This window comes from Motacilla alba, chromosome 19 (assembly GCF_015832195.1).
Source record: "Motacilla alba alba isolate MOTALB_02 chromosome 19, Motacilla_alba_V1.0_pri, whole genome shotgun sequence".
NCBI classification, from domain to species: Eukaryota; Metazoa; Chordata; class Aves; order Passeriformes; family Motacillidae; genus Motacilla; species Motacilla alba.
In genome coordinates, this window is record NC_052034.1 from 5,856,117 (window position 1) to 5,869,048 (window position 12,932).

General features: G+C 48.1%; 1 protein-coding gene across 5 annotated transcripts in view; it reads left to right on the top strand.

Moving 5' to 3' along the window:
- The window catches only part of AP2B1 (adaptor related protein complex 2 subunit beta 1), a 78,563-nt gene that overhangs the window by 45,903 nt on the left and 19,728 nt on the right, over window positions 1-12,932 (top strand). For 4 of the 5 annotated variants that reach the window (XM_038157641.1, XM_038157642.1, XM_038157643.1 and 1 more), the window contains exons 15-18: window positions 5,271-5,312; window positions 7,052-7,195; window positions 8,452-8,597; window positions 11,055-11,184. In XM_038157641.1, coding sequence (XP_038013569.1) covers window positions 5,271-5,312; window positions 7,052-7,195; window positions 8,452-8,597; window positions 11,055-11,184 — 462 coding nt within the window. The remainder of the gene's footprint in view (window positions 1-5,270; window positions 5,313-7,051; window positions 7,196-8,451; window positions 8,598-11,054; window positions 11,185-12,932) is intronic. The other variant, XM_038157646.1, reaches the window with a different exon arrangement.

Genomic DNA, 12,932 nt, shown 5'->3' on the forward strand with positions numbered 1-12,932 from the left:
TCCAGCAGTCTGGAGTGCCTGTCTCATCCACAAGGCTGTGAGCGAGGGCTGCTGGTGTCCCTCCCTCCCTGTCTGACTGCTTTCAAGTGGAGAATTCAAAGTCTGGCCTCAATGGACAACACCCTGGAGTGCTGGAGTTGATTAGGGACTCAGCAGTGTTTTATAAAAAAGCCCCAAAGTGACCTTCAGTCTGCCCTGGGGTGCCACATTCCTCTCCTGGCTCTGCAAGTGACTTGCTGTGTACAATCTTAGGAGAAAGTTACTTCATTTCCCTTTTCCTGACACTGCGGTGTGAGAGTGGCTGTGCCAGGTCAGCCCCAGCATCCATTTGTGCAGTGGCTGTGATGATCCTTTCCCAGAGTGCTTTGACAAGGAGCTGAGTGACTCCTTTCATCTGGGCTGTGGAGGTTTGATGAGCTATATAAAGGAATCTGTTAAGATTTCTGACAAAGGACACAAATCCATCGCTGGGGCAGGGCTGGTGTGGCAAAGGAGCTATTTTGGTGGGTCACTCATTCATATCTCATTCAAAGCTGTTGTAGCAGTCATAGGACTGCTAGAGCTTTGTGAGCAGCTTGCTTTTTACACTTGGGACAATGAAATTGGATAGGATTCAGTTTTGGTTGCTGATGGAAGTCTCTCAGCAGGGCAAAGCATTAGGAGCAAGTGCAGTGGAACTGGTGACCGTGCTATTGGCAGTGTGACCTGTCCTCCAGCAGCTTTGACACAGCTGTCCCTGGTTTGGAGAGCAGCCCTTGTGCTCTGCCATCCTGGCTTGGTGTCCAAACAACACAAAACAGGCAGCAGACAAGGCACTGAACTGCCTCTGTGTGAGCCACGGTGGTGTCTGCAGTGGGATTCCTGCAGCCCAGGCATTGTCTGTCCTGCAGCTCAGGGCTCTCTCACAGGGTTAGCCTGCACCAAGGGGGCTGCCAGCAGCCCTGCCCTCAGCATCTCACCCCATTCCTGTTAGGTAGATGCCTTGTGTTCCTTGCTGCTCTCTTACTGAGTGCAGGCAGCACCTCGAGCTGGTGTTTGGCTCCTGCTTTGTGGTGTGAGGCAGTGAGAAGGCAATTGTCCCCTGTTAAGCCATGAATTGTGGTCCAGGAAATGCACAGCTGCCCTGGAAGCCCTGATGATGCTGTGGGCACAAGGCAAGGCAGTTGCTGAGCAGTGGTTGTTGAAGCTTCTGTCCCTGGCTCCACCCTCCCTGTTATTTTTTGGTGCTCCAAAAGCCTCACGTCATTTTGCAGAAGTGATTGTAGCCCCTCAGGATCACATGAACACTTCAGCAGAGTCACTTCATTACAAGCTGCTCTTAAGATGCAAATAAACCCTCCTAATGCAGTAACTCCAGCACTGCTACACTTCATAAGTCAGCATAACTGCTTCCACTGGGCTGGGATTGCAGGGCAGAGGCTCTCCAACTGCAGAGCAGCTGCGGCACCGTCCAAGCCAACTTGTGCAAAGTGAAGGTGCTTGATGCAGTTTGGGAGAAGGTGCTGGCACTGCTTTTATTGATACAGCCTCTGCTTTAAACCCGTGTGGCTGCTTGGGTGCTGTTATGGCAGGATAGGTTTGGAGGGAATAAAGAGAATTCCTCTTTGAAGAACTTTGATGCCTCTGGGGGTTGAGACTTCCTGTCCATCCTCTGCTCATCTCCTGAAGCTGGCAGCTCTTCATCCTGAAGCAGAGGCTTTGTGCCCTTCAGCAGGAGACAAAGCTGCCAACTTTAGGATCAGGATCAGGGTTTTGCAGTGCCTTGAACCCCCTAGGAGCATCAAGAGCCAGCCCTTGTCCACCACACCTTCACAGCTAGTGGGGCTGGCAGCTGTATTAACGTGGTCCTCTCCTCTGTGGGGCTGTTTCTGCTCTCCTGTAAGGCAGATCCAGGTTGTCCTCCTGGCAGGAGTGTCTGTCTGCCCAGTAGACAAATGGAAGTGGTTAACCAGAGCTGCCAGTCCTGGGGAATTGCTTCAGCAGCACTTCACGCCTGACTAATATCTGTTTCCTTCCTTCTGCACTCTGCCTGTCACTCCAGATGGGAGAGGACACTCCATGGGTAATTGGTTCCTGTTCCCTCTGTCTTCCTCCTTCCCTCTTATTCACACTGTTACAGTCTCTTCCGTCACTCTGAGTTTGGAATAAAGTTATGATTTGGCATCCCACAGGAGGAGAACCAGACCTGCCGTTCCTGAGTGGGGAAAGCATCGGGGCCATGGGAGGGTGACAGGGAAGAAAAACAGAAAAAGAGACTTTGTGCTGCTGCAATGGGAAGTGGAGCCCAGAACTGATGTGGAATTGATCAGTTCTTTATTAACTTCCCCCTGTAACTTCTGGTGCAGTAGAAATGCTATCACTTCTCTCTTCCGTCAGGGCAGAGCCAGCTCTGCCTGTAGGGACCTGGAGGAGCTGCAGCTCTTTGGCTCTGCAGCTCTGGAGCACATCTGCAGTGCTTGGGCCCGAGCACAGGAGCCAGGAGAGGCTCAGGCTGGGCTCTGCAGAGCTCTCCAGCCACTAAAGAGGGGCTGCAGCAGCTCACAGCTTCCTGCCATGGAAAAGAGATGTTGGATCCAATCTGAAGACACACGGGGGCTCCTGGTAAATTCTCTGAGCCAGTCAAGGTTTTTTTCTCCTTTTTATGAGAACTGGAGTCTTAACTAAAGCAATAAATCCATATTCTACTTTTCTCCCCCAAGGCCTGACATTTAGGGAAAATGGAAGACTTGTGGCTAGCTCAGGGAACCCCAATATGTCATTCCCTGTCCCTTGCAGCCAACATCAGCGTACGAGCTGCTTCGAGGTTGGGTTCCTACCCTGCAGCTCTTCCTGATGAGTGTAGTAGGAAATGGTAGAATAGTTAACATCTGGCTTGATTATGCAGAATTATTCAGTCATTTCCATAATACCCTTTGTAAAATGCTTGCTGCTTGATAAACCAGCCTTTCTGCTGCTGCAGACAACAGAACCAGAAATCCTCTGTGCATACAATAATACCTGGGAATGAACTGGATTCTTTCTTTTCCCCCAGACTTCGCTGCCTGTCAGTATAAAGCTTGAAGTTCATCTGCATGCAAGACTATGAATAGGGATGAGGTGTAATAGTTGCATTTATTACTCCTCGGTGAGCCAGTAACAAGATGTAAATGATGTGATATATTAATCTAAACCGTGGCTTGGCTTAGAGAGCAGTCAATAGAACAAAACTCTGCTCTGTCAGGCTGTTTCACTGGGGGAGACTTGACAGTGTAATAAGCCTTATTTTATAAGCTCGATATTAATTGGATTTGCATCCTCTGTCTGGCTTCCTTTGGTCTCTGACTGAGCCTTCTTTTGACTTTGGAATCACTCACTTTTATCTGTTATTTCTGAAGTCAGCTAAGCAAAACTGGACAGCCAGAGCCTGGGCTGCTGTGGGAGGAGGTGGCTGTTGAAAAAGATGAAGAATCTCCTCAGCTTCTACCATGGCCTCAAGTAGGGATAAACTGAGTCCCACACAGGAAAAAAAGCTCTTAAGGCCTCTTAACAAAAAGAAAATTGTGTGTGATTTGTTCTTTCCTAACACCTACTTAGAGTGGTTAATGTTGCTCCTGTGAGGACTAGGGGAGGGAGAGATGCCTGGGAATAGGAGAGAGATCCAGGGAAGCACAGGGATTTGTCACATTTTACAGGTTTTATGGAGGCTAGTTATCTTCTGGTAAGTCACTGTCTTACACCTTTGCTGCTTTTCTCAGGGCAATTTATCCTTTTTATCTGTGCTCTGATGGAGAGAGGTATGAAGCTTTATGGTATCTCTTGACCAGCATAAAACACATTTGCTGGGAGATCTCTCAGGGAACAGGCTGGAGGGGATCAGAGCAAAGTTAATTTCCAAGTTTTTTGTGCAGAGGGAAAAGGTCAGAGCCTTTTTGGCTCTAAGCATAGGCAATCCTGGAAGCTTTTGCTTCAGCTATATGGTGCATTTATTCAGTATCCTGACACACCAGCACTTATTTGAGCAGCATATCCAGAGCCTTTGTTGACCCAGTTTGTCACATGCTTTTTTTTAAAAGCAAACTAACTCCAAACTGACTCCCCAAACCCTAATCAAATGGAAGAGCAAAACCATCTCTGGTGAGCTGTGATGTTCTGGTCTGCCAGCCCAGCCTTTTCCTGATGGGGCTGGCTCTTACCTCACCCCTGCATCATCCTCTGTGGATGTTGTCAGGTCATGTTCCTTGTCTGAATGTGACCTCAAAAAACCCCCGTTCTAGGCAAAAAAAAAATTACCCTGGTCTTCAGAAGAAAAGCCTGGGACACAGATAAGCCTGGAGATGTCTCTGCAGTGAATTAACCTCTGTAGATCTGTGCTTGTTTCCTCCTGGCTGTCTGTTAAGTGCATTTTAAATGTTCACAGGAGTGATGTTGTACTTGCAAACAGTGCTTGTAGCCAAGCCTTGGAGTCTGTCCTGATCTCTGAGCTCTCCTGAATGTGTAGAGTGATGTGGAGGTTTGAAAAATGGACTTTGTCACTGGAAATGTGGTCTGGGTGTTTTATAAAGGGAAATTGTGAGGGGAGAGCTTCTAGGTGGGCTGCAGAGAGGATTCAGTGTTTCTGGAGGGCTGTTTGGGTCACTTCAGATGTGACTGTGCAGCTTGGCAGAAATTGGTACTGAAATAGCCTGGTGCACTGTGAGGTCTCTTTGCTGTTGGAGTGCCCATTAGATGATGAAGCTGTTTTTTTCCCTGTCTGAGGGAGGGGAGCATCTTCAAAGCCCCCTCTCTGAGCTGTTGTCAGAGGCAGCACAGATCCCATTCTCTTTCTTGCTCGTTGCTGAAAGGAGCTGCGTGTTGAACACAGCCAAGATGCATTGTGTTTGCCCGTGGTTCCTAGCTGTTCCCTAGAAAACTAAAGCTTTCAGGAAGTGAGCCTTCCTGTCAGTTTTATTTTTATGCCATTTCACAGTTACCCCACTGGGTTTTGTGGAGCTGCTTGGGGGCCTGCTGGCAGCAGCAGGGCTGAGGGGAAAGACCAATGCATGGAACGTGAAGAAGGGAGGTTCTGGTGCAGACACCAGGCACAAGAAGGGATGGATTTTTGTTCTTATTAACCACAGTGAAGCATGGGGTAGCTCTCCAGGTAGCTCTGCTCCCACAGCAGCAAGCAGCCCCTCTGTTCCCTGTGCTTTCCCAGCACTGCATTTCCATCTGTCCTGTGCAGGAGCGATCCGGCTGACACTTGGCTGAAATGATCTCGGTCTTCCTCTCCTCTCTCTCCTTCTCTCTTTCAGCTTGGCAGTGACCTTGGCGGGGGCATTGGAGGAAGCCCGGCAGTAAGTGCCATTCCATTTTTTTCCCAATTTCCAAAGCTGCTCAAAGCTCAGGGTTTTTCAGTGTAAGCTCAGCCATTGTGTGCTGGAAGGTGCTTTTTAAAGCCCTGAAGATGTTTGAAAATGGATAAACGCAACTGAGACACACGGGTCCATACCTATGTTGATTTGAGTCCAGCTGCTGCCTGGGCTTTCCTGAGAGCAGCCATGGCCAGAGCTGTTCACTCTCTCTGCTTAGCTCTTCTTCCTCAGAGCTTTTAGTTGGAGCACCAGTGTTAACCCTGGCATTGCCTCATCCTTGTGCAACTGCTTCAGCAGCTGGAAGGCCAAGGATGCTTATCCCTACTCACAAAGCCTGGTCTGTAACCCTAACCCAGTGTCACCACAGACTTGCCTGAACTCAGTGCTTTCTCCTCCCAAACTCCATGTAAGGTTTTTGCCTGGACATCAGGGTCAGCTGCTCTGAGTTTTCCTACTAGGTGTGGTCAGTGCTGCCACTGGCCACCTCCTCTGTGCCTGTGCTTTGGGGGTGTCCTCCTGCCTACAGCTCTTGCCAGGACATGGGACAGTTTCAACCTGCTCTTAAAGCACCCTTGGCTTCAAACTCATGGCAGCTTCTTCCAGAAAAGCATGGAAAGGAAATGAAACATGGCTTGGAGATGCAGTGGGCAGGAGGGATTGTGCTTCCAACCCACAGCCAGAAGTGGTGTCCCCTAGAAACCTCCAGTCCCTCTTCCCAGGACTCTGTATCCAGTAATTCAGTGAGGAAAGCATACTCAATTCTGGAGGGAGGGCTTTTCAGAGACCCTTGTTATGGCTGCAGTCATTCTCTCTCCTCCTTTCCCTGCCAATCTCCAGTCTGGCATTCCTTCCTTCCTTCAGCACGAGGGCGGAGGAGAGCTGGTGGCACAGAACACCTGTACACCCAGGCAGCCCACAGCAGGACATGGGAAGTTGTTCCCCATGGTGATCACACCTACAAAGCCAGGTCTCCGCCCTCCTGGGCCAGCAAAAACCCACCAGGCACTTCTGTCCTGGTCACTCTGCCTGTTTCTGGGCTCATGGCTGGGGAATCCCAGCACAGCATTCATCCTGCTAGGAAGAGAATTTGGGAGTGCAACTTGAGTGTGACTGTCCCATCTGAAGCCGGGCACCTAAAGGTTAATATTCCAGCTTTGGTGCCCTCATTTAGGTCCTGGGAGGGAACGATTGCCCTTTTTGCAGGAAGGTTGTCCTCTGGCAGACTCTGCTTCATGTAATGAACCTTTAGGGCCCGAGTGCTGAGAATGCAGAGCTCTGGCTTTGGGTGGGAGTACACAACACGGTCATGACTCCCTTGCTATCTCTGGATATGCAAAATCTTGCAGATTCCTGAAGACTGACGTAGCTGGGGGGAAGGTTTGAAGCAATTTGCTCTTCCTGGGTTTATGTAGGGTAGATCCACAAAGCATATTGTCTTATGAGAAGGAGATATGGAGAAGAAAGATTCCTCTACAGTGGGAATAGATAGCTGGAGCTATAAAAAATGATATGGAAGCTTGGTTGAGGTGACAGCCGAGTGTAGGGATTAGCTGCCAAGAGCTTTGGAATTCAAATGCATAATTTAGCACTATTGATAAATCAGTGGGAAAGCTGCAAATGGCTTTAAAATATTTAGGATATTGCCTGAGTTCATGGTTAATTTAATAAGCAGTGCTCACACGTGATGTTAATGAGTGCCTGTTCTTTTTTGACCCCTCCAGGTGGGACAGACCTACATTCCCTCCTCTGTGCCAGCCACCTTTGCCCCTTCTCCCACCCCAGCAGTGGTCAGTGGACTCAACGATCTCTTTGAGCTCTCATCTGGCATGGGGATGGCTCCTGGAGGATATGTGGCTCCCAAGTCTGTACGTAAGGAAAAACAACCAGCCCCAGTTTTTTGCCTCCCCTTGAGCTACAAATCTGACATTGCTCACTTGTCCCATTTATTGTGGATTTCTAGTGCTAAAACTTCAACTCAGTCCCATTAGGGGTGCCCTGGGCTTTTCCCAAGTAGAGTAACCACATGTTGGAGACCATGTTAGTTATTAGTTACAGACTTCTGGCATTTTAGCAGTTCCCTCATTTTACCTGTGACAGCGTTTCTCTAAAGAATGGCTTAGATAAGATCCCAGACTTTCAGTTGTGTCAGAACAGCTTTCCTGCAGACCTGCTTCTTAACAAGCTTCTCCAGAAAACTGAGGGCAAGACAGAATTTGCAACAACTTTCCCAGCAGGTTTGTTTGTTTGTTTGTTTGGAGGAATCCAACGTGACAGTGGAGATAAAATCATGTGGTTGGGATGATGGTGCTGCAGCGGAATGCAGAGAAAGGTTCTGTCAGCAACAGAGATCACAGAGGCTTTGGCTGAAGCATGGAGTTGGGAGGGATCATGAGACACAGAACATGGTTCTGGAAAGTGGCTGTGGAGCAGCCACAGGGAGCTCAGGCTCCTGAAAGGGAATGAACAAAAATTAGCACTCCATGGGTGGATAATTTTAAACCATCCTCTGAAATCGAGGATCTCAAGGTACTGCAGACCATACTCAAAGATTTTGATCCTTGCAATTCTTGCACCTTATATTAAAAAAAAAAAAAAAAAAAAAAAACAACCAGTAATTTTGAGCTAAGTACTGCCTCATTTTGCACCACTCAGATCTAGGTCTGGGTTTTTCCCACAGAGGTGATTTCAGAATCCAGAACCCAACAGATAGTAGTACCAGCCCTGTGACTTTATTTGGTTCAAACTTTAGTGTTGTCCTGCCTCTAAAAGCCCCCACCAGCCCTTGGAGAAGTCCAGCAGCAGACTGGGTGAGTCTCACATTGCTGTGATGGACACAAGCTGTCACAAGCTGTCCCTGCTCTTGTGCACTCCAGTGCTGTAGTAATTTGATTTCTTCCATGGGTGCTGTGAACAAATATGGATTAGGAGCAGCAAGCTTATTCCTCAGTGGTGAGCTCCATCCTTTCAACACCCCGTGTCCCATCTCCCTGCAGTGTTTCTTTAGCCTTTGTGGGCTCAGTGTGCCAATCCAGGTGGATTTCTGAGCTTTATTGGAAAACTCTGTTTATTTGTTATCTTCAGGCCAGGCTGCTCATGCTGAATGACATCTCTTGTGTTCAAGGTTTGGCTGCCTGCAGTGAAAGCTAAAGGATTGGAGATCTCAGGCACATTCAGCCACAGGCAGGGACACATCTACATGGAGATGAACTTTACCAATAAGGCTTTGCAGCACATGACTGACTTTGCCATTCAGTTCAATAAGAACAGGTAAGAAATAATTAGCAATGCTCTGTGTTCGACAGATTGAATGCTCCTGGGAAAGGAGTTTGTGCCCACATTGCTAAATTTAAGGAGGGCTTGTGCTGAGGTGTATAATGCAGTCATGGAAATAGCTTGGATGATACAGCCTGACCTCCCCATCACACCAAAGCTGTGTGAAAGGGCTGAAAACACAGACTGATGAATCTGAGAGGAAACAGGCAGCAGACAGTGCCATCCTTCTCCCAGCTCTCAAACAGCATCTGCCCCATTTCACCTCGGTGGAGTTTTCCAGCAGCCTCATGAGTTGTTAGGCAGGTTGGTAAGTTTATAGCCAGTAAGTGCCCTGGGCAAAGCAAGAGCACAAAGAGGCAAGATCTGAGCTGCACAAGTATCAACCCATGATGCCTCTGCCTCCTGATTTAATTGCTCTGCTGCTCCTCAGACTGTCTGGAAGCACAGAACTCTTTAATAAAGCTGCTTGTCACTGAAGGAGCTGCAAGTTGGGAGCCTGTGGCACATGTCCTCCCTGTAATAGGCAGCAGAACAATTCTGTCAGAAGCAGCAGCCACTTGAAAGTTCAGAGCTTGGATGATGGAATTCAGATTGTTCTTGGAAACCCATCTCAGCCAAAGGACATGACATAGCAGCACAGCCACGGTGTCTTCCCACAAATACCCTTTGCAGAGAGCTTATCCTGTGGTTTGCTGTGTGTTATCTTCAGCAAGGACCAGGCTGCTTCTTATCAAGACTGCAAAGAGTATCTTGTGACTGACATGTTCTCTATATTCCTTAATATCACTTCACTGGCAAAGGCTTCTCTCTGCTGAAGATCCACTGAAACCATCTCTTTAATCTCACTGCTGCAAATTCAGGATTTCTTGGGACGAATAAGATTTACTTAGAAAAGTCATTATGCTAAATAAGTCTTAGTAAATATTCTCCCTGGACTGCCATATTTTCTGGAGAGTTTTGCTAAGCTGCTGTATGCAAATGTTTCATGGAAATTAGCCTGGAACAAAAGGCATTTTGTGATTTTTTTCCCCCCATACATCAAGCTATATTTTAGCCACACCTGTTCTGAGGATGTAGAAAGTTTAAATCCTGTACAATAAACCAGCAGTTTTTCATCTTGCAGCAGAAGCTCCTTATACAACCTACTACTATTTATTTACTCTTTTACAAATGTTGTTCTCCTGTCAATGCTTTCCACTGTGCCTGCTGCATTAGAAAGAGCTGCAGAGGGCTGGTTCTTTAAGTGTAAATATTAAGGTTTGTGATTGGGAAGTTTCTATTGCTTTTCCCTCCTTTCCTGCTGCTGCTAATGGTATTCACTGCAGTCTTGGGATAAAGCATTAAAAAAAAAAAAAAAAGAAAGAAAGCTAAAGCTCTGGTGTGCTGTAATATCACAGCCCCTTAGTAACCAACTGCAAGTTTGGTTTCCCTCTGAGTCCTGGGGAAAACACGAGGGTTTGTGTCCTCCAAGGTGAAATGGCTGCAGAAGGCAAATCACGTGGCTAAGCCCTTGCTAGGAATATTCCTATTTCAGCTTCCTAGAGCTGAAAACTAAGGAGAGCCAAGAATGGGGCATTTATTGGTTTCTGAAAGAGTGACAAACCTGCTAAATGTGGCTGACTGTGCAGAGACAGCATCAGGCTTTTAGTGAATAAAATAAAAACACACACCTATCCATCCTGCAAACCCCCTGAGACCTCTGAGCTAACGTGAATTCTGCTGAAGAGAAATGCATTTGTGAGTGGACACCAAAACATCTGGGATTCCACGTGCTTCTGGAAAGCAGCTGGTCTGTAGTACAGGAGTGCTGTGTTCAATGTAGGATGTTTTCCCTCTTCTCCATGCTAAGCAGAGGTGCCTGTGGAATTCAATGTTCCTTGGACTGAACAGGCAAGTAAACATTGCTGGGACACATCCCCAGTGAAGGAGCCTCCAGCCAGGCAGCTGGGCCAGGTGCTGTCATTCAGGACCAGGCAGCTGCATGTGTTGATTCATTTGTTCTGCAGTGCTGTTCCAAGGCACATGTTCCTCCTTGGCTGTTTGTTCTGTGCTGGCTCCAGATCCCTCTGCCACAGCCGTGCAGTGTGTGATGCACCCTACCTGCAGCGTTCTGGAGCTCAGGAGCAGAGAAACAGCAGCTGGCTCTGAGTCCAGGTCATTCCTTGCTGGGCAGGCTGGTGCTCAGCACACAGACCAGTGCCATGTGGGTAACGGGAGAGCTCCCAGGAGCTGGGCCCTGGGGCAGGGGGGTGAATTTGTCAGCAAATGAGTGAGTTTCCCATGCCTTGTCCTGCTTTGTCTGCTCATTTGAGCTGTGTTCCCTCCCTGGAGCAGCAGCAGGGGCAGCTCAGGAGTAGTGGGAACATGAGGCAGGTGGTGTTTGACGAAAGGAACATTATATTGTGGCCAATGCAGGGCTGCTCTCATCACCTCTGTTTTTCTCTTGCCCAGCTTTGGAGTCATCCCAAGCACCCCCCTGGCCATTCACACACCTCTGATGCCAAACCAAAGTATTGATGTCTCCCTGCCCCTCAACACTCTGGGACCAGTCATGAAAATGGAGCCTCTGAACAACCTCCAGGTAAGGATTGTCTCGTTCTGGGCAGGGGGGAGCTCAGCAGGTGCCCAGCATGAGGTGGTAGGGCTCTAATCACACAATACCACGTGTAAACAGTCAGACCTCATGGATTTAGGCTTTGAGTCTGGCCAAAACTTTGTCCTCTCCTTTTCCAAGCTTCTCCCAGAAAAACTGAAATGGAAACTTGTTGAATTGTATGACTTATCAAACACCTCAAGCCTACTGCTTGCATCTGTGTAGATTAAGGGCTTTGTTGCAGTAACACTGCTCTGTAAACTGGGCATGAGATTTGGCTGGACTTAAAAACTGAGGCAGGTCTGAACAGAGGAAGTACCTGTGGTGGAGCAGGCAGAGAGAGCTGTCAGTAAGAATCGAGGCAATTAAAGGAATTGCAGGGGAGATGGCAACTGCTGAGTGATTAATATTTCTCTAGTGCTCTTAAATTCCAGGGTGTTTCACAAAGGCACATCCCTGCCCCAGATAGCTTAATCCAAGGTAAACTGTGTGTTCCAGGAAAGGCAGAGGAGAAATGATGTGAGCTGCTAATGTTTCATTAATGAGGGGTTGGTGCATAGCAGGGACAGCACTCCCTGGGGGAGCCCCTTTATCAGATTGGGCTGTCAATCTGATAAAGACAGGACAGATCCAGGGAGATGTTCCCCTCTGCTTTGGACCAGAGACTGTCTCCAGTGGTCTGGAAATCATCAGGCAGACCTTTCTCCCTGGAAGGAGGCTCTTTCCCACTGCTGCCATGCTGTGGAGTGGAGGTCAGCAACTCCTGCTTCTGCTCTGGAGTTGAATGCTACTAAATATTTATAACCTCTGGGGCCTCCAGGATGTTTTTCCCAGTATCCCAAAATGCAGTTAACTTGCACTGCAGCTGCCTCTCTCACCTCAGGTCTCCAGGAGGTGGAACTGGGTTGGGTTCCTGCAGTGTAGCAGCCCATAGAGAGGAATATTTTGAAGCAGCTCATTCTCTTTTTAGTTTAAGAGAATGCAATGGAATTTACTATTTATTCTGCCTCAGCAACTGTTTTTTCCCCTTCTTTTGACTTCCATTCTGGGCCTTATGACTTATTGATGAGTCTTTGGGCTAACAGCTTGAAATAGCTTCTCTGGCACTCAAAGGAGCAGTCCCACACTCGGGCTCCAAGCACAGTCATGCACTGGAGGAGCACAGACAGTGAATGAATTCCATGGCCTGCCTTCCACCCTCTTGGGCCCTTCCAGCCTCTGGAAGAGCTGGATTCCCTCTGCAACCAGGTCATGAAGCTGAGGGGGCATTTGGGTCAGCTGTGGTAAAATCTGGCTCCTGCTCTGGGGGGAATGTGGAGGTGACAGTCCCAGTCAGCCTCCACAGCACTGGGGACTCTCAACAAGGCACTCTCAAGTCTCTGCTTCCTTTGATCAGGAGGGAAGTGAAGTATTTGGGTTATTAAATCTCTGAAGGGCTTGGAACACAGTTTGTTTCTTGTAGCATCTCCTGCTAGAACAAAGCTAAGAGAAAACATGTGAGGAAACCTCCAGCTACCTTCTATTGAGACAGTGGAGCATTCATTAGTGCCAGACTCAGTTGTTAATTTGCTAACTCTCTCATTGCCACAGAAGTTGGCTGCCCTTTTACAATTGGGGAAGCTGCCATATGGAGTAATAGTATATTTCTCTGCAAAGAGTTGAATCATGGTAGCAGATGCCAAGTTAAAAAGAGCACTCCCCTTACTTTTTTGACAGCAGTGGGCTTGATGGAGATC